At 35.2% G+C, this 19,793-nt stretch overlaps 2 protein-coding genes across 3 annotated transcripts; both read left to right on the plus strand.

Moving 5' to 3' along the window:
• Positions 1 to 260: 260 nt before the first annotated feature.
• LOC140796333 (plasma membrane ATPase 1-like) lies at positions 261 to 9,279 on the plus strand. Its single transcript, XM_073149325.1, has 21 exons — positions 261 to 434; positions 585 to 704; positions 792 to 890; positions 991 to 1,128; positions 1,269 to 1,403; positions 1,510 to 1,689; positions 1,784 to 1,990; positions 2,159 to 2,278; positions 2,368 to 2,487; positions 2,580 to 2,702; positions 2,792 to 2,896; positions 3,016 to 3,160; positions 5,923 to 6,087; positions 6,211 to 6,449; positions 6,530 to 6,562; positions 6,860 to 6,941; positions 7,091 to 7,251; positions 7,462 to 7,647; positions 7,741 to 7,923; positions 8,015 to 8,193; positions 8,763 to 9,279. The coding sequence occupies exons 1-21, from the start codon at positions 381 to 383 to the stop codon at positions 8,857 to 8,859; spliced, it is 2,871 nt and encodes a 956-aa protein (XP_073005426.1). The 5' UTR covers positions 261 to 380; the 3' UTR covers positions 8,860 to 9,279.
• A 3,602-nt stretch (positions 9,280 to 12,881) lies between these two features.
• On the plus strand, positions 12,882 to 19,780 carry LOC140796889 (FAD synthetase, chloroplastic-like). 2 transcript variants are annotated; one of them, XM_073150055.1, is made up of 5 exons: positions 12,882 to 13,170; positions 15,841 to 16,013; positions 17,234 to 17,369; positions 18,367 to 18,542; positions 18,624 to 19,780. In XM_073150055.1, exons 1-5 carry the CDS (start codon positions 12,971 to 12,973, stop codon positions 19,124 to 19,126), a joined length of 1,188 nt encoding a protein of 395 aa, XP_073006156.1. In that variant the 5' UTR covers positions 12,882 to 12,970; the 3' UTR covers positions 19,127 to 19,780. The 2 variants fall into 2 exon arrangements, with proteins under 2 accessions (XP_073006156.1, XP_073006157.1); XM_073150056.1 differs by having other exon boundaries at positions 12,892 to 13,170; positions 18,367 to 18,428.
• Positions 19,781 to 19,793: the final 13 nt, after the last annotated feature.

Consider the following 19,793-nt stretch of genomic DNA (forward strand, 5'->3'; position numbering starts at 1 on the left):
AAGAGGTTTGTTAAATAGAGGATTATATGGAAAAAAAGCCATCTTTATTTTGTTATATATATATATATATATATATATATATATATATATATATATAAGCTAAGAAGAATTAGTTCTATACCTTTTCTTTACTTTATTTTGTTTTCCTCTCCAACCTTTCACTTTGCAAAAAGCCATCTTTTTTATCTTATCAAAAAAAGAAAAAGAAAAAAGCCATCTTTTTTCCTCGCTTTTTTAGCTGCACGACGCTCGCTCCCACTTTCTAAAACCTCTCTGCTTTAGAAGCTTCAGTTACAGCAGCAGTAGCAGCAGCAGCAGCGTAAGAACAAGAGTCGGGAATTGAGATTGAGATTGAGGAAGAGTGAAGGGGGAGAATAAAGATGGCGGATAAGGAGGCAACTCTGGACGCAGTTCTCAAAGAAGTCGTTGATTTGGTACTCCAAACCTCTTTTCTTTCCGGGCCATTTCATTCCATTTTTCCGCTTTTTTTTTTCTTCACGTGGGTCGATTCGTTTTGGGGTATTGGGAAATGGGTTGTTCTTGGTTTGGGAGTAAAATCTTGAGTTGGTGTTGGAAATTTGCAGGAGAACATACCGTTGGAGGAGGTGTTTGAGAATTTGCGATGCAGCCGAGAGGGTCTCACCACTGCGCAAGTCGAGCAAAGGCTTGCCATCTTTGGCCAGAACAAGCTCGAGGAGAAGAAGGTAGTCATTTATTTATTTATTTATTTATTTTTGGATTGATTGGGAGGTGAAGCTTTGATGCATTGTTGGTGGTTATTTTGGTTGCAGGAGAGCAAATTTCTCAAGTTCTTGGGGTTCATGTGGAATCCTTTGTCTTGGGTCATGGAGGCTGCGGCCATCATGGCCATCGCCCTCGCCAATGGAGGGGTAAGAACCCAGAAGCAGCAAAATCCAGTGTTTGTTTCATTTGTGTTTTCATGTGTTAGTGTTGCAATTTGAGATGTGCTGTTTGGTTCCTTTTACTCAGGGAAAGCCACCAGATTGGCAGGATTTCGTGGGTATTATAACCCTGCTTGTGATCAACTCCACCATTAGCTTCATCGAGGAGAACAACGCTGGTAATGCGGCCGCTGCCCTCATGGCTCGCCTTGCTCCAAAAGCCAAGGTCTTGAGACCATATCTTACACTACACAATCCTATACTGTTTCAGTATGGCTATTATTGCTTGAGAAGAAATTTCCAAAAGATTAGATTTTGAATAAGTAGCATAGAATTTTGAGGAACCAGTATGTTTTCATAATCTAGGTGCTTCGAGATGGGCGGTGGAGCGAGGAGGAAGCAGCCATCCTCGTTCCTGGGGACATTATCAGCATTAAACTAGGAGATATTGTTCCTGCTGATGCTCGTCTCCTTGATGGAGATCCATTGAGGATCGATCAGGTATGCATCACCATTCTTTTCATTCGTAATTTGCATCAACTTATACCTTAATTAATTTATGGAGTCCTATTTTCTTTTCTTTTTCCCCATTGATCCAATTTCTTAGTCTGCTCTCACTGGAGAGTCCTTACCAGTCTCCAAAGGTCCTGGAGATGGTGTCTATTCTGGCTCAACATGTAAACAAGGTGAGATTGAAGCTGTTGTCATTGCCACTGGTGTTCACACCTTCTTTGGCAAGGCTGCACATCTTGTGGACTCCACAAACCAAGTTGGTCATTTCCAAAAGGCAAGCACATATCTTATCTTTGATGATTCCTACTTTTAAATATAATTACTCTTTGATATGCAGTGATAGATCTTGCTTTCTAATTGCTATGCAGGTCTTAACGGCTATTGGAAACTTTTGTATTTGCTCGATTGCAGTAGGAATGTTTGTGGAGATTATTGTAATGTATCCTATCCAGCACAGAGCATATCGCCCAGGGATTGACAATCTATTGGTTCTTCTCATTGGTGGGATTCCGATAGCCATGCCGACAGTACTTTCTGTTACAATGGCAATTGGATCCCATCGCTTAGCTCAACAGGTTGGGATGAAAAATTAGAGGGTGATGTCTAACTACACTTTATATGAGTTTACCTTTTGAATGGGTTCTTTGGGGAAAAAGCTGGACTAGTTCATGAGATAGAAATTCACAGGTTTAACCGTCATTAATCAAACTTCATGTTTTGAGGTACTTCTCTGATTTTTGTAGGGAGCTATCACCAAGAGAATGACTGCAATCGAGGAGATGGCTGGTATGGATGTACTTTGCAGTGATAAAACAGGAACACTAACTTTGAATAAACTCACTGTGGACAAGAACCTCATTGAGGTCAGATTTAGGAGATTTCCTATAGTGTTGTTCCCTGTGTTTATATCACTCACTCTGACATAGCTACCACCTTTTAATTGGCTTACCAGGTTTTTGCCAAAGGTGTAACCCAGGATACAGTAATGCTAATGGCTGCTAGAGCCTCAAGAACTGAAAATCAAGATGCTATAGACACTGCCATAGTTGGGATGCTAGCTGATCCGAAAGAGGTATACTTGGAGCTTTCATTCTCTTACTTTCCTTGGATGCATAAATTTTTTATTCTTACCATATTTACTTCTTCTATCACTGCTGCTACAAGGCAAGGGCTGGTATTCAAGAAGTTCATTTTCTGCCATTTAATCCTACGGATAAGAGAACTGCTTTGACCTATATCGATAATGACGGAAAGATGCATCGTGTCAGCAAAGGTGCACCAGAACAGGTACTTGATATGTTAACATATTGGTTGTCTTGCATATTATTCTCTTTACCAGGTTCTGGATTTTTCTGATAATCCTAATTGAGTTGCAGATTCTCAATCTCGCACATAATAAATCAGAGATAGACCGTAGGGTCCATGCTGTTATTGATAAGTATGCAGAACGTGGACTTCGGTCTCTTGCTGTTGCATATCAGGTGAATAGTTCATTTTGACCCAGAAACACCACTTGCTTCTGTTCTTTCCCAGTGCAATTATCTGGCATCTGGTTTTTTATGTATCTTGTCTTGATGTCTCCTTTCCTTTTGTTTTGCAGGAAGTTCCTGAAGGAAGAAAAGAGAGTTCAGGAAGTCCATGGCAATTCATTGGCCTCATGCCACTTTTTGATCCTCCCAGGCATGATAGTGCAGAAACAATTCGGAGGGCACTCAACCTTGGAGTCAGTGTCAAGATGATTACAGGTCTGGCTTTTTTTATCGAACTTTTGAATCTTTGCTTATTCTTTTTCCTGGTGAATTTGAGCTAGTGTTAACAGTTAACATGCCTTGGAAAGTCATTGTTAGAAAATTCCAAGAACTTGAGCATATGAAACATCCGAACAGTACTTTCTTAGTGGATGAGCAGTGATTTAATTAAATTATGGTATACTAATGAGCTGTATCAGGATATTATAGCTTAGATATTTCTAGTAATTAATTTGGTGTAGAGCATCTTTTATTGTGCAGTAGTTGCATAATGATGAACATAATGAAATTGGATTTAAGGACTGGAAATCGCTAAAAAGTCTATGTCAATGTAAATCATGGATTGCCATGCCAGTCAACATGGTTAGCATGGGTCTACATATTGTTCTAGTGAATTTTTGGAACCAATAAGGAGATACTCCCTCGTATCCATCCATGTCGTGCATGCCATTAGAAATTGAATATATCCCCAATTTAGGGCCTCTTTTATCCCTTTTGATACCCCTTTGCTCTTTGTTGCTTAATCTATATAAGTTATACTTTAAATATTAGAAATGAAAAGGAAATTTTGGTTTTCCTTAAGTTATTTGTCCCAGCTTAGAAGATTCGAGAAAATTGGGACAAATCATGAAATTAGAATCTAAGTGCACATGTTTTACTGATATCGAGTATTGAAGTACTTTATATAGCCCTAAAGCTTATTTTAAGGCCCTAGAAAGATTTGAACATTGTTTCTTTGATATGTCAAGTCTATACAGTGTACCAATGACATACTAGATTTCGGTATGGCACATGTCAATGATGGCACGGCAATCCTTGATGTAAACCACTTGCAAATGATAGTATAAAGTATTTTTTTTTTAAATTTAACATAAACTATTTATGCATAGAGCAAATCTAGTTTTATGTTTACAAAAATAAAATAAATATTATTTAATATTATAATAATAAAACTTTAAGAAACTTTGGCTTGTGAGGCACACTAAAGTATAGCTGCTCTATGAGAAAGTGGTGCTCTTTGTACAGAGTTAATCGTCTCTCTTTCCTCCAAGGTACAATCTAGAATCTTATTCCTACGTCACCGGGTAGCAATAGACGTTTGATGTTTCTATGTGAGAATAACACTCCTCTAATTTGATTAAAATAATATATAAAAGAAAAATTGAGAATGAAGTAGCCAAAGTTTTATATTTGAATTGAAATTTTGTGTTATATTTTCTCATGAACAAATGAGTAGTCAAGCCATTTTTTCTTTTCTATAGTAGTCAAGCCATTTTTTTAACCAACTAATTTCAATACTGACTATATTATCTTAACAGTTATGTTTTTTTTAATCTTTTGCATATGCTGCTCTTAGGTGCACACTATGCTTAAACTGAATTATTTACTTTGAAGAAGTAAATGGGACTAAAGTTGCTCCGATTATGCAATTGTCTGTGTAGAGCTTAATTTTATTCTTTATATTTGATACTAGTATGTAGTATTGCATATCCTAGATTTCACTTGAGTGGAGATTTTATATTTTAAACAATAGACGTGCTTGACAAGATTTAAATTCAGAGTCCTTGCGCTAATATTATGTTAACATGCCAACTACTCTAAAAACTTAAGCTATTAAGAAAGATGGTCTTTATATTTTATATTATAACATATATTACCAAGGATGGTGAGGAACATAAATTCGTGCAAGCAGCCAAGCATGCATATTATGAGCTGCAAGGATTTTCTTTCAAGTTAGGTTACTAGTGTCCAGGACTGTGGTTTCGAAGGACTACTAAACATTTGCTGAACTGATTATATGGTTATTTAATTATTAACGGCTTACCATGAATAGTTTTTCTTTGATCATGTTCTCTGTGTCATAGTTGTCACCTCCTATTATGTGACAAGTATATATATGATTTAGATATAGCAGTATTTCCTTCTTATTACATTATGTTGGGTCAAGTGACGTGTCAATCATAGGGAACATTGTCATTGATCTATTTGCTTCATTGTCATTGCTTGAATTTTGGTGCTTTTCATCTATGTTTTCCTCAAAATGAGGCAGACTGTTTGCTGTGAATGAAGTGCGATAATGTCCCTTTTCCTAGTTTCCTCCTCTTTTAGTTTGGTCTTCCTCTCCCCTTAAAGGAAAATTCTACTTCACAAATCTGTTCTTTAACAAGGGTATCGCTTTGTATGACGGTAAGACTTGCCCTTTTCATCTAAGAGATCATGGGTTCAACGGTTAAAAACTTCTTCAGAAATGAGAGTAATGCTGTATACTTCCTCCTTAGACCTCGCGTAGGAGCCTAGTGCACTTGGAGGGCAGCAGTTATTGGAATTGTTTATTTGGACATATGTACGGCTATTTCCTGTAGTATAAGAAATGCATGTGAAAAAGACATTGGAAAATAAGTGGAGGTCTGATGGGAAGCCAGAGATGTGGAGTTATTATATCTTACACTTTTGTGATGCTAACTCTTATTTTGCATGTCAGTTACATGATTTGAGAAAAGATGGAAGCTTGAATTTAACATCAGATGATACAACTCTATATCCAGACAAATCCTGTTAAGGCTATTTTTTTTCGTAGTTTTCACTCAATTAGTACTCTAGGTTCCATAACTTCTGAACTCTAAAGAGTTAGATATAGAGTGATAAAGAACTTATGACAACTAGATATAGGTAGATTTGCCCTTTTTCATGATTGCAAGCTGATTTGGTGATTATTTCTTAAGACAGAAGGATTTATACTTCTATTTCATATGTGTCAGGTGATCAACTAGCAATAGGGAAAGAAACAGGCCGTCGTTTGGGGATGGGTACAAACATGTACCCTTCATCAGCTTTGCTGGGTCAGAACAAGGATGAGTCAATAGCAGCTTTACCAGTTGATGAACTTATAGAGAAAGCTGATGGTTTTGCTGGTGTATTTCCAGGTATCATTTTTTTTTTATTCCTTTGGCTTTCTGCTAAAGTAAACTAATTTCTGTTTCATTCTTTCTAATTTCTACGACCCCATATGTTGGTGGAATTAAATTCTTCTGTTTTTCCATTTACAGAGCATAAGTATGAGATTGTTAAACGTTTGCAAGCAAGGAAGCATATATGTGGAATGACTGGTGATGGAGTAAATGATGCTCCGGCCTTAAAGAAAGCTGATATTGGGATAGCAGTTGCAGATGCAACTGATGCAGCTCGCAGTGCTTCTGATATTGTTCTTACTGAGCCTGGTCTGAGTGTCATTATCAGTGCTGTGCTGACTAGTCGTGCAATTTTTCAGCGGATGAAGAATTACACCGTAAGTTGTGCGTAAGGTTGTATCTGTAAACTCTCCTAGATATATTTTATACATGTGCTAAAATATATCCATGGTTGCAGATCTATGCAGTTTCAATTACCATCCGTATTGTGGTATGTGTTTTTTTTTCAGCCTTGGAATTTTTAATATGCTGATATTTTTGGCCATCAATGAGATCTTCTTGGATGCTTCATTGGATCATCCGAGATAATACTATCTATTATGACAGTACTGACTGCAAGCTCAGTAGATATTATACACCATTTTTGTGTGGATTAACATGTTGGAATAGCCTGATTTTTTTTTTATTGTCTTAAAAGTTCATGAATTTTATGCTCGCAACAACCTTTGCCTTTTAGAAATAGAATCGGGATTGATTATATTGTTTACATTTTTATTTATTACAACAGCTTGGGTTTATGCTGCTCGCTCTCATTTGGAAGTTTGACTTCCCACCATTTATGGTCCTGATCATAGCAATTCTCAATGATGGTATTCCTTCACCCCTTCTTTATAACTGAGTTCTTTTTCTGGCTCATTACTTATCACGCTTTTGACTGTGGTTCAATGCATACTAATTTGAGTCCTATCATGAACTACTCTTTTTTCTCATGATCAGCTCTTTTTTTGGGCACGAACAGGTACAATAATGACTATATCAAAGGACAGGGTCAAACCATCTCCTCTCCCTGATAGCTGGAAGCTGGCTGAGATATTTGCGACTGGAGTTATCCTTGGTGGCTACTTGGCAATGATGACAGTCATTTTCTTCTGGGCTGCATACAATACTGATTTTTTCCCGGTACAGACCTTGAAATTGCTTTCTAGTTAGCATGTCTCCAAGATGATTTTGCTCGTCCTCTTAAATCTGTAGTAGTTAATTGTTTTCTGAAGTCATTGCAAACAACTGAAAGTATTGTTCACTTACATGATTAGTCATTTCTTCTCAAGCTATTTTGGTTTTTATGCATTTGACATGGTCGTTTCGTTGTTGGTTTTGTTGAATTTTCAGAGGATATTCAATGTTGAAAGCCTTGAGAGAACAGCTCAAGATGACTTCCAAAAGCTTGCCTCTGCTGTCTACCTGCAAGTCAGCACGATCAGTCAGGCACTTATTTTTGTGACCCGTTCCCGTGGTTGGTCATTTGTTGAGCGTCCCGGTTTGCTTCTTGTTACTGCTTTCTTCGTTGCTCAGCTGGTATATTTCCTTTTCCATATGTTTACATACGTTAAGATGCATCAACCCTTAGGATTACATATTGTACTTGATGATTATCATGTTTGTGTGCAGATTGCTACATTGATTGCTGTATACGCCGACTGGGGATTTGCTGCCATTAAGGGGATTGGATGGGGCTGGGCTGGCGTCATTTGGCTTTACAATATCATTTTCTACTTTCCTCTTGATATTATCAAGTTCTTGATCCGATATGCACTGAGCGGGAGAGCATGGGATCTTGTTCTTGAGCAAAGAGTAATATTCATTGCAGCACTCCAACAATTAGCCAACATCTATTTGACGATATGTTGATTATCCATTACTGACGGTTATTTTCTTTGTGCAGATTGCTTTTACCAGGAAGAAAGATTTTGGCAAGGAAGAAAGGGAGCTCAAGTGGGCACATGCTCAGCGAACACTGCATGGGCTGCAGCCACCTGACACCAAGATGTTTGGCGAGAGAGCCAGCATCACTGATCTTAATCAGATGGCCGAAGAGGCCAAGAGGCGAGCTGAGATTGCAAGGTAAGACCACAGGACCTTGTATTATGGGCAAGCTGTTTTAAGTTTTAAATTATTGCAGTCTTTTATACACCCCCACTGCTTCACATTATTCAAGTCTCCCGTCCACTTGTGAAATAAGAAAAAACTTATTCTAACATAAGCTTTTTTGCAATTTTATAGCAAGTAAACAACCACTTAGGTTTATACTATATTTATATTTATTAATTATTATTTTACCCTTGAAAAAATATCACTTTAATTAATTATTATTTAAATCACACTCATTTTCCTCTTCCTCTTCTCTCTCTTCTCCTAGTCGATTCATTGTAAAGGGTATTTTAACCATTTGCTAAACTATAATTTCAAATTTATGTCGCATCAAGTATAATTATTACACTATATATAACTAAACACTAGAATAGCTTTATCGGTATAAGCTCTTCTATGTCAGTATAAGAAATTATAATAACTATAGAGTTTTTGATAACTTTGACTGTCATATGTACCATTGTACCAGAAATTCTGGATGGTGTTGTTCAAACTTTAACCACCTCATATTGCAATCATTGGGTTATTGTTTCCATTGGCAGGCTCCGTGAACTAAGTACACTGAAAGGGCATGTGGAGTCTGTAGTGAGGCTGAAAGGTTTGGACATTGAAACCATCCAGCAATCCTACACCGTGTGAACGATGAAACCTGACCATGATACACCGCTCGGCAGAAATCCAGAGATCACACAAACCTTGAGCACTTCTTGTATTTGTGGTGCTACTGATGAGTGAATATTCAATCAATGCAAGCATCTTACCATGTTGTGCCCATCATCATTCCATACCATGGCAAGCAGTGGTAGTTATATATTTCTCCTTAAATATTTCTTCTTTTCGCCGTCGAGTTAATATTGGCTAGTGTGGTGTGTTTTGCTTCAGATCTGATCAGACTTTTTGTACCAAACCAAAGAATTTAAAAGCCTTAGGAGAGAGCAAGGGCATGTGTATTCTTATCTTTATTTCTTTCTCACAGATGAGCAAGTGTGTGAGATATGAAGCTCTCCAGATGGGTGATTGTGGGTTGTCTACAAATAATAGATTGAGATTATCCAGATATATATACATCTTAGTTTGAGTTCTTATCTGAGAGATAATAAGGATTTCAAATATTTTATTAGACAGACTGGTATGTTTGTATGTCAAATTAAGATAGTAATAGTGCACTGGCATAAGATCTTAGTGTTAATTACACCGCTTAAAACTATAGCTCAGCTATCTAATGTCTCTAACCCTGGTATCAAACGAATATCTTAGCTGCAACTTGTCTTTCTTTTTAATAAAATTGAGAGATGGATAGGAAGCACCAACTCTTAGCTTATTTATATGTAGAGAAAATTAGAGATAAAGCCCAATTATTATTGGCTATATTACAAATAAAATGTTCTCCCTTTTATTATTTGTAAATAGTGCTCCCATTTGTTTAACACATTAGGGGGGATATTTGCACAAAAAGACTCTTTAATTTTAAAATTAGCAAAAATGAGTATTTGTGTGTATTTCTTATGTAAATCGTGTGAATTTTATTACAGACAAAAATATGAATAATTTTTTTTTCACCTCGTGAACTATCACCTTTTTCCAAAACTACTTCTTAAATTTTTCCTTTTGGTACATAATGACCTTTAAACTATTAAAAATAACTCATTAATCTCCTCCATTAAGGGGTTATTATGTACCAAGATAAAACTTTAGAGAGTTATTATGTATAGAAAAAAAAATTCATGGAGTCCGATAAAAAATAATAATAGTTCAGAAGGTGAAAAGAGAATTATTCTAAAAAAATATGCATGCATTATAAAAAATAAAAGCTTTTAAGAGCCTAATCTTGCTATTAATAAAAATCTAAGAGATTTTTAAAAAAAAATAGCCCCATACTAATGCATACCTTATCTTTTTATATAAAAAACATATAATCTAAATTAACCGGTGGATTAATTTAACCTAAGAATTAAACTAAACTTCTAAAATAATCTAGAAAGAAACCGGAAAAACTGAATCAAGCCTCTGAAGCACTAAAATTGCATTCAAATACCTAAATTCCAGAAAAATCAATAAATTTAAAACTACACCAAATCAAGTGGCAGGGTCTCTATCTCTTAATAACAAAAAGAGATGGATTTATTTGAAAGAGAGTCCAAATTTAGGATGTTATCTATGTGCTGATTTGGTTGTCTCTTCGTTTCATATTTCAAAATTTTAATTACATTATACCTCTTAATTCTCAACTTAAACACTTAACTAGATCACTCTGTATTATAATTATAGTATGAGAACCGCAGTGGAGAATTTAAAAGAAAGTTTTCCAACTCTTTATGAACAAAATATATATCTGTGCAGTCTATTTATTCTATCTTCGACTTTTTATTATGTGAAATTTGATCGGTATTATTTTAGATATATTAAAAAATTTATTTATTTCTTTATACTTTTGTGAGGATTTTTAAATTCGATCTTTGGTTTGCTTAAATATGATAAAAAGAAAGCAACAACTGCATTTAAAAAGTTGAAGGTACAAGAAAATTTCCTATAATTGGGCCAAACTTGAAAAATTCTCACAACTATACCCTATTTTAGTCCTGATGAATATGAAGGGTTCAAGGTATTCTATGAGCCTTATTAGACATTGTGTACAGGAAATTCTTATGACTATACCCCTGTTATGTTATTAGACTTTAAAGTTATAAATTAGGCTACCAATATAGAGAGAGTGAAGGGCTTTTGGGATTGGAAAAGGGGTTTAGGGCAAATGCCCCTTCCCCTATAAATTTTATTTTGTTTGACAACTCCGCAGAACACGGTTTATTTATATACATATCTTAAATTTTTTCTATATCCACTTAGACCCTTGAACTATAGAGTCTATGTGGTAAAAAAATAATTTAGAAGATAGATGTAAAAAATGTTGATAGTTTGGAAGACTAAGTATAGTTAATTCTATTTATTTATTTGGTATAAGAATTGACCCTCTCAAATTATCACCCTTGGAGTTTACCAACTTACGTTGAAAAAGAAAGTAATAGTAATATTGAGATTGTTATTTAGTCTAACCCTTTGTAAAAGGAAAGAAAAGAAAAGAAAAATAGAGAAGACTCATCATTTAACTCTTTCAATAGAGATTCTTATTACACCAAGGTTGCATGAACTAGGATTCTATTTGGATTAAACTCGGTCAGATATATATAGAAATTGGATCCATATCTATTAAATTTTATTTAATTTTGACTCATATTGAATTTTAAATGAAAAAATAATCTTTAAAAATATTCATATTTATTCCATTTATTATCGATCATACTCAAATCCCTCTCAAATAATTAGTATTATAATAAAACAATATTTTATTCTAAATCAATAAATCATAGCTTTTATCACCAAATTATGATAATTTAATAGCTGAAACCTCCTAAAATTTAGAGCATAATACTTCAAGGTTGCACCCAAACATAATAGTAGTATGACAGACATTTTTTGAAAAAATTAAGACTACTTATAATATGCAAAAACTACTAATGCGAATCGAGTCAGATCACATCAGTGGGAGATTAGACTCAATGGATTGAGTCTAGTTATCTTATTTGCTTATTTGGTTTAATTAGCTGGTTAGAATCTTATTTAATTAGCTAAATACAATTGTGCGCAGTTTTAGGAAAATATTCGTATAATATTCTACAGACGTTCAAATAATATCAAACCAACTAGATAAGATCGTTAACCTCTAGATCTACAACTTTGGTATTCACAACTTCTTCATATTTGGAATCTATCTGCAGCGAAATGAAGGATTAATCTGAGAAAGATAAGGAATGCTGATTTAATTAGTTAGCTAGTTGTTTAAATTTCAAATAAATCAGATAATCCGCATATGGATTCGATCCGCTATAGATTTTTACTCCTATAAATATGAGTAGACATGTATTGATAATTAGGGAATTGAATGAAATTATTGAGAGAAATCTTTATTATTTTTGTCCTTATCTTTATATTACCTGATAGATTTTCTACCTTCTACATCCAGCAGCTCGTCGTTAAAATTATCGTTCTGCCCTCTCTGACCTATCTCTACTATTTTATTTTTATCTTTTCATCCCGACCTCTGATTTAAGTGAAATCAAAGCAATTAAAATCCTAACTCATGAGGCTACCTCCAACTAAATTTTTATAATCATTCTACAGATGGCCGTAACAACTACATAATTTAGTAATTAATTATATAATCATAATATTATGGTCTTGTTATACCCCCTAACATGAACTATTTGTCAATTTTCACATAAACCAATTTATTTATTTATTGCAATATTCTGAATCTCCCTAAATAATCTAATCTCTAATCTCTTCAAACAATCATCTAATCCTTAAAAAAATAAATTCTTTCTTTTTTTTCTCTAAAATAAAGGTAAAATAGTTCCTAGAGCATGTAAAATTTAATTACATTTTTTTTTAATAGACAACTAGAATTATTTGAAAGGGGCATTTTGGAGATTCTTCATAGTTTCTTTTAGGGAAGATTTTTCGTAGTTAAGAAAAATAAATGGTATTTTTGAAAAAGGTTCATTTATGATATTTTGTAGAACGTAGTTGTAATTTTAAAATATTTAATGGCAACTATGTAAAAATCCCATATATACAATATACTTATATATAATAAAAAGAACCCTGTGGAAAGGCGAGAAGCAAAAGGATATGAAGCGTGATACGTAGCGGCGGAGGCGGGTAATGGGTGAGCTAGTGGAAGAATAATACCAAAATGGAGATGATGGAAAGAGGGGGAGGAGCCCTCTCTTTCAATCTCCGGTCCGGTCGCCTTCTCGCCTCCCCCCTCCGCTTCTCCCCTCTCCTCTGCCGCTCTCACCACCGTTTCCCACCTCGCCCTAGCAACCCCGCGAGGCGGCTCGGCACTACGAAGTCCCGCTGCTCCACTAAGATTCGATTGCTGTCTCGCTTCAGGTCCGATTTCATCGCTCTTTTGGTTAATTTCTTTTCCTCTTTGGATTTTTTTTTGTCTATTGTGGATTTTGGGCTGCTTTTAGATGGTAATCTGGTGTAAAGATTGTTCCTTTCGATCGTCTGCTCTTCAGTGGGATCTGTCTGCAAGAAAAATATGATCTTTTGCATATATATGGAGAGATTTAGGTGATAATGCGATGGAAAACACCATGATACTAGTAATTAATTTTGGTTATATTGTAGAAGGACACAGGAAACATTGGAAACATATGAAAATTAACAACTAGCTAGAGTGGGAGGTCTCCTTATGAGCAATTCACCCTTCTTCCCTTCCACCCTGTTTGGAATCATCAAATCGGTGGAATTCAATTGATTTGGAATTCTAGTTTAACCAAATTTGCTGTTTGGAACTATTAAGGTATCATGATAGAAAAGTTTACCAAGTTACAAAGAAGTACTCAAGGAACCAAGAATGGGAAAGAATGGAAGGCTTTAATAAATAAAATAAAGGGTGAGTGGTCTAGTGGCTTGCTTCATTATATTAGCTGCCAGGTAAACCAGGTCGCTTAAATATTTTTAAGGATTATTTAATTTTTTTTTCAGGCACTTTTCTGACAGCTATTTGCTGTATTTATGTATTGTCTTTTCATTTACAACAAATACAATCTAGGAGTATCTAGAACCAAACTCAGAAAGAAATTTAGATAGAAAACAACACAAGGGATTCCTGACTTACAACCCACAACCTTAAGATGTGTAAACTGCATTATTAGAAAGGAGAGAAGACAGAGATTTTTTTGCCCTGCTTATGGGCTCTTATAGATGCTCTTCAACTTGTTTGAACCTCCGAGCTTGATGCACCTTGAAGCTCTAAGGCTCCACTTGGTTTCCGGATAAGGGAAAATCCGAAAATCTAGAGTATGTATTCTAACTTCTTACTCTTAATATTGTACCTCTAATCTAGAATAGGATAATTTGATGTTTGAATGTTAACTAGAATAATAGTGTAATAATTATATTTGATGTGGCATAGAGTTAAGGTAAAAATATAGATAAGAAGAGAAAATTGACTTAAGTACTCTTGATTTGATACATAAATTTAAATTAAAGTATTCCCATACTTGAGTAAGAAATGAGATAGGTGAGCATTAAGAGAGAGAGGAGATAGGTGGAAAAATTGAATGAGAATTTTTAGTTTGTCGAACAAGATAGGTCAGTAGCAAGAGAGAGGAGAGAATTTTAAAATAACTTTAGTCAAATCAAAAGTAAAATTGTAATTAGGTTTATGTGTGGAATAACTTGAAATGTTTCTAATTTAGATTAGGGATAAATGGATAATTTGATGTTTGGTTATAAATCTAGAATAGTACTCCTTAATCTAGAATAGGGGAAAAAAAGTAACCTAGAACCAAACGGGGGCTAAGAGTTCCTTGGTTTAAACCAACCTAGCATTTCTTGTAATTTGCGAAAGCACTTGCCATATGCGTGTTGCCCTCTAACTGCAAAGGCAGTATGTGGGCGCCCAACGACCTAGCATTTTAACATATTAAAATATTATATTATATGTGAATGATATAATGTAAATGATAAGTGAAATTTGTTAGTAATAAATTTTTGTGTATAAATGCACTAATTGACATATGCAGAACCATGTTATATGCACACAAATAGCATCTGGTAGCAGCATGTTTGTATCAAATATATAAAACTACAACCTAATAATGGTAGCCATTCAAGAAGCTAATAAAGAAGTAAAATATCACAATAGTTAATTCAGTAAATCACTAGAAATTAGGAAAAACTAGAAAATATGATCACAACTATCTCGTAAGTGGCCTGCCCGCCTTTCTATGCCACGCATGGCCTATGCAAAAGATTTCAAGGTGGCTGCCAAAATTGCTTTTCACAATTCTGATATCTAGGATGGGACTTGTGAAACAATATTTGAAATGTTAGATTTGATTTACGATTGTTGATATGCCTACTCTGAATTTTTCCTCTTCCATACTTCTCCTTTTGACCTTTCTATCCACTACAAACTTATTGCACTTACACACATAATTATCTACTCATGGGCATCATCATCATGGTGATAGGTAGTATGTGTTTACATGAACTCATGGAAAAGCTATTTTAAGATGTCAAAAGTAGTTTCTCTTGGTAGTTCCTTCCTTTTGTGTGGTAGATCTATTTACATATGGTGACAATGGAGCATTGTAGGCTAGACATTTGGAGGCACTGCTTAGGCCAGGGTTCCTCAAGTCTCATAGTCATGTCAAGGATTTTCTTATCAAGTAGAGTGAGGTGTACTGCAGCATACTTATTGTGTCTATATGAATTTGGCATAGATATTGGTTAATGTTGTGATACTGACCCATGTCAATGCGCATCAACGGTCTTCGTTCCACTCTGTACCAAACCGGCCATTAACTCAGCAATTTAAGTTAGGTAACCATTAACCCACTGAATAGAGGACATCATGACGCTACACGCTAGTTATGCTTATGGCTATACGTGTTCGCAACTTCGCAGTTGTATGAATGAGCAGACTCTAGAGCCTTCTGTGGGAATTCATTTTTATGTTAGTTTCATAAAGTGGTTCTTTTAGCATGAATTTTAAATTTTCTTTTATTCTCTCCACGGTTAACTGAGCTTATTTTTTACTTATAGGTCTTGTAATTTTTTGAAAGAGGAAGAACATTTAATTTTTCCTGATGGACCCTGCAAATGTTCTTTGAAGGCTTTCAGCTCATATGGGTCACAAGAGGCTAACCTAAGTAGTGAAGAAACAAAGAAAGATAAATTTCTAATTGACTGTGGAGATGATCAAGAATGTGTACTTGGTAGGTAGTTCTACTGTGATCTTGCGTAATTCAAAAGTTTGAATTTATTATGCAATTCTTTAGATTCAGATGAAGATGTGACCTTTTTTTAGAATATAAAATATTGGCGATCAAGAATTTATTGCTCTTCCTCTGGTGTCCCTGTATATTGTATATTTTATCATCTCGTGTTAGTGATATGTTTGTAGAGTAAACAAGGTGCTGTTTATGGACCATGAATAAGAAATCTTGCTTCCATTTGTCTTTTCACTTGCGCTTATGAGACCAATGTTTAACAATGAATATCAGCAGTTGATTGACATGAGATTCTTAATGTGACATCATGCTGAGACTTGGATTCAAATGAATCTTGTCAACTGTAATTAATGTTTTCAAGGAGATACTCTTGAATATGGCATACACACATGATCTTTTAAGCATTTTTTTTATGGTGTTTTAAAAATTTTAAATGTCTGTTCTGTTCACATGAACATCACTAGATAGTGGTCTTAGCTATTTTATCAAAATTCTAGCAGCAAATTGACATAATCAAGAAGGAAGCTTTGTTTTCCTTCAGCGGTTTTTCTTGGTCTTGAAAGTACTTGGCATGTCATGTGGCACATCATTTGTAAGAAATGTCCTAGTGGTTTGTCTGAGTGATGCCATTTTATAGTAAGGTGCTCAACTGTTACATCTAACACTAGATCTTGACGTTTGCAATATTTCCCATTCAACTTTCATGTTGCTAAACATTTGTTATCTAAGTTCATGATCATTAATTAGGCATTCCTTAGTACCTGCATAGATCAATTAATGCTCGATTCTTATGGAACAATGCAATGTTCTAGGCTTCTAGTATATATGTTTGGCATCCAAACTCATTTGATTTCTTTCGTCGGTTATATGGATCCTCAATTATATACCTATTTAGTATCACTATGTGACAACATCCATTTCCCACAGATCATTTGCTGCATTTGTGTTATTGGGCATAACCAACATTTGTATCCTTGATTTAATCATCTAAGATGGCATGCCTTAGTCTTTATTGATGATACCAAATTATTTGATTGTTTTAATAATTACTTCTATATACGCTAGTTTTTTATGGCTGTAGAAGGTTGGCCAGCAGTACACTTCAAATTGTGGTTTCTGTTTCCTAGTATTAGGCTTATATTTGTTTGAATGTGCTTTTATGAGCTATATCCAACTTGGGCATTATTTTTTATCTGAACTTTTAGGGGGTATAGTTGCATTGGGAAAGTTTGATGCCTTACACATTGGCCATCGACAACTGGCAATACAAGCGTCAAAGGCTGGGACTCCGTTCCTTCTTTCATTTGTAGGAATAGCAGAAGTACTTGGTTGGGAATCCAGGTAAATTTTTTAAGCCTATCAGTGCTTCTGTGTTAGTTTCATGCTTCTGTCAAAGTAGTAATGTGTTGCACTGAAACTATAAGCTTCATCACAGTAATAATTTATTTATTCTTTTTTATGATAAGTTTTTCCAAGTTTACATTAATGAAGTATGATAAATGAATTACATGATCTTTCCCTATGAGTTGGCATCCATGATTGATAGGAGCTTGCGTCTGTGGACATTTTAGCTGACCACAAAATATGCATTAAATTTGATTTTATGAGCTTTTGTCATTTTTGCGCATCTATAGATTCCACACTAAATGTAAAGTTTTTCACAGTAAGAGACTGCATTCCCCATTCTTTTCCTCTGTAGGCTGTAGCTTGATAACCTTCATACTCTATCTCCTGTTCAGTGTTCATTTACATAACTAGTTAGTTGCAAATTCTACATGGCAAAACTAAATAATTTACATAAAGGTTTCAAGGTCATTTTCCTTCTCTAATGGGTTCCCTTGGCTGCTTTCATCTATAGGAACTACAGAAGGTTTGCCTAATATTGTGGAAGGCTCAGACTAATGTGCACCTCTTCAGTTTTTTGTACACCCAGTCTGGAATTTCTGTACAATTTTGACCATCACCAGCCTTCGCATCCTTGAAGTATGGCCAATGTACAACATATGTAATGAGACCATAGGTTTTGTTCTTATGTATTTGATTGCCTCTCTGCATGGCCTTTTTAGAAATAAACTACAGTTACCCACCTGTAGATAAATGTCATCTTGGATGTCTACATATAAGATAAACAACATAACATTGCATGACTTTCATCTCTGTTTATAAGAAGTGCCCAATAGAAGAAGAATCTGGTTGCTTGATTTGTTTATCTTGTAAATGGTTTTCATCTGCACTTACGGATTTTGAAGTTTGAGTTATAGATAAGTTTGTCATAAGAAGAAGCTAATCTGTTTTTTTCTTCTCAAGTAAAATTTTCTTTTGGTAAATTCCCATTCAGGCCTCCTATAGTTGCTGCATCTGATCGGAAACGAGTCCTCTCATCTTGGGCCCCTTATTGTGGTAATGTAGCTCCTCTTGAATATCAAGTTGATTTTTCAAAGGTTAGGTATCTTACTCCGCAGCAATTTGTTGAAAGGTTATCCAAGGAGCTCAGAATTAGTGGTGTAGTTGCAGGTATGGAACATATTCTTTTATTCTAATAGTTGTGTTGCAACTGCCATTTACCGTTTGTTTACTGGTTATGTTATCTGGCAGGTGAGAATTACAGATTTGGATATAAAGCATCTGGTGATGCATTAGAGTTGGTTAGACTATGCAAGGAGTATGGTTTGTCTGCATTTATTGTAAGCTCTGTCCTGGATAAGACACAATGTTCTTATAATGGGGCCAGTAGAGGTATCAATTCAACCGATAAGGGACAAGTATCTTCTACTCGTGTTCGCCGTGCTCTGGCTGTGGGTGATATGGAGTATGTATCTGAACTACTAGGGAGGAGGCACCGTGTTGTGCTGAGATTGGATGAACAATGCGTCTGTATGGACCGAAGGATTTTGGCTCCTAGATCATCCATGTTAAATCAGCCACCAGGAGATGGTATGTATAAGAATTGCATTCTTCTGATCAACGATGCATTTATTGGGCCATGCAGGGTGATCATTAATGCTGAAAACATTGATATCGAATTTGATGGTGAAAGCTTGTGGGAATGGAATCCCAATCAAGAAGGTCGACTCATAGGCATAGAATTTGGATCATGAGGATATTTTAATGATCAAAATGGAACAGCTTTAAGTTTGTTGACTTATATTTTGATCATATTTTGATGGACTTGATTTGAAGGACAAATAGCTGCAGTTACACTAAACCAGCAATCCAATGAGAAGAAAATGCATCGACTTGGTCTCATTAGACGTTCAAACTTAGGTTGCACCTCTGTCCCTATAAGTGGATATTAACAAGCATAGAGTAGAGCAGAAAATGGTCAATGTCTTCTTGATTCTTACATCTATTTAGCTCATGGAAAAGTAAACCTTCATCCTTTTGTATTTTAGCTTCGGTTAAATGAGAGTTCTACACATATTTACTAGAAATCAAGAGAGGCAGGATGATTTTGGACATGGATGGCCAAAACTTTTGGCATCCTTTGACCTGAAGAGTTCAGTCCCTTTTATATCTGCAACAGTACAGCAACTCCAGCTCACAATTCAATGCTTCTTCAATGTTTGCTCAAGGCCATGCAAACGATGGTGTTAGCTAATTAAATTGCTTTCCAGGCATGCTTTAGTAATTCAATCTCTGGTGGCAAACTTATAAAGTACCACGACCAAATGTTGCCACTGTAAACCTTGCATCAATTTGCTCCATATTTTAGTTTACTTGCATCTCTGCAATTGAAGTATGTTTTCCTTAAAGTAGACCTTTTTC

Source organism: Typha latifolia, chromosome 10 (genome assembly GCF_019914945.1).
Source record: "Typha latifolia isolate L0001 chromosome 10, TyphaL0001v2, whole genome shotgun sequence".
Classification (NCBI taxonomy): domain Eukaryota; kingdom Viridiplantae; phylum Streptophyta; class Magnoliopsida; order Poales; family Typhaceae; genus Typha; species Typha latifolia.

Coding starts and splice junctions, on each gene's coding strand:
- LOC140796333 (XM_073149325.1), top strand. CDS start 381: ATGGCGGATAAGGAGGCAACTCTGGACGCAGTTCTCAAAGAAGTCGTT. Junction 2,897..3,015: donor CTCTTGCTGTTGCATATCAG/GTGAATAGTTCA, acceptor TTTGTTTTGCAG/GAAGTTCCTGAAGGAAGAAA. Junction 7,252..7,461: donor ACAATACTGATTTTTTCCCG/GTACAGACCTTG, acceptor TTGAATTTTCAG/AGGATATTCAATGTTGAAAG.
- LOC140796889 (XM_073150055.1), top strand. CDS start 12,971: ATGGAGATGATGGAAAGAGGGGGAGGAGCCCTCTCTTTCAATCTCCGG. Junction 17,370..18,366: donor GTACTTGGTTGGGAATCCAG/GTAAATTTTTTA, acceptor ATTCCCATTCAG/GCCTCCTATAGTTGCTGCAT. Junction 18,543..18,623: donor AATTAGTGGTGTAGTTGCAG/GTATGGAACATA, acceptor GTTATCTGGCAG/GTGAGAATTACAGATTTGGA.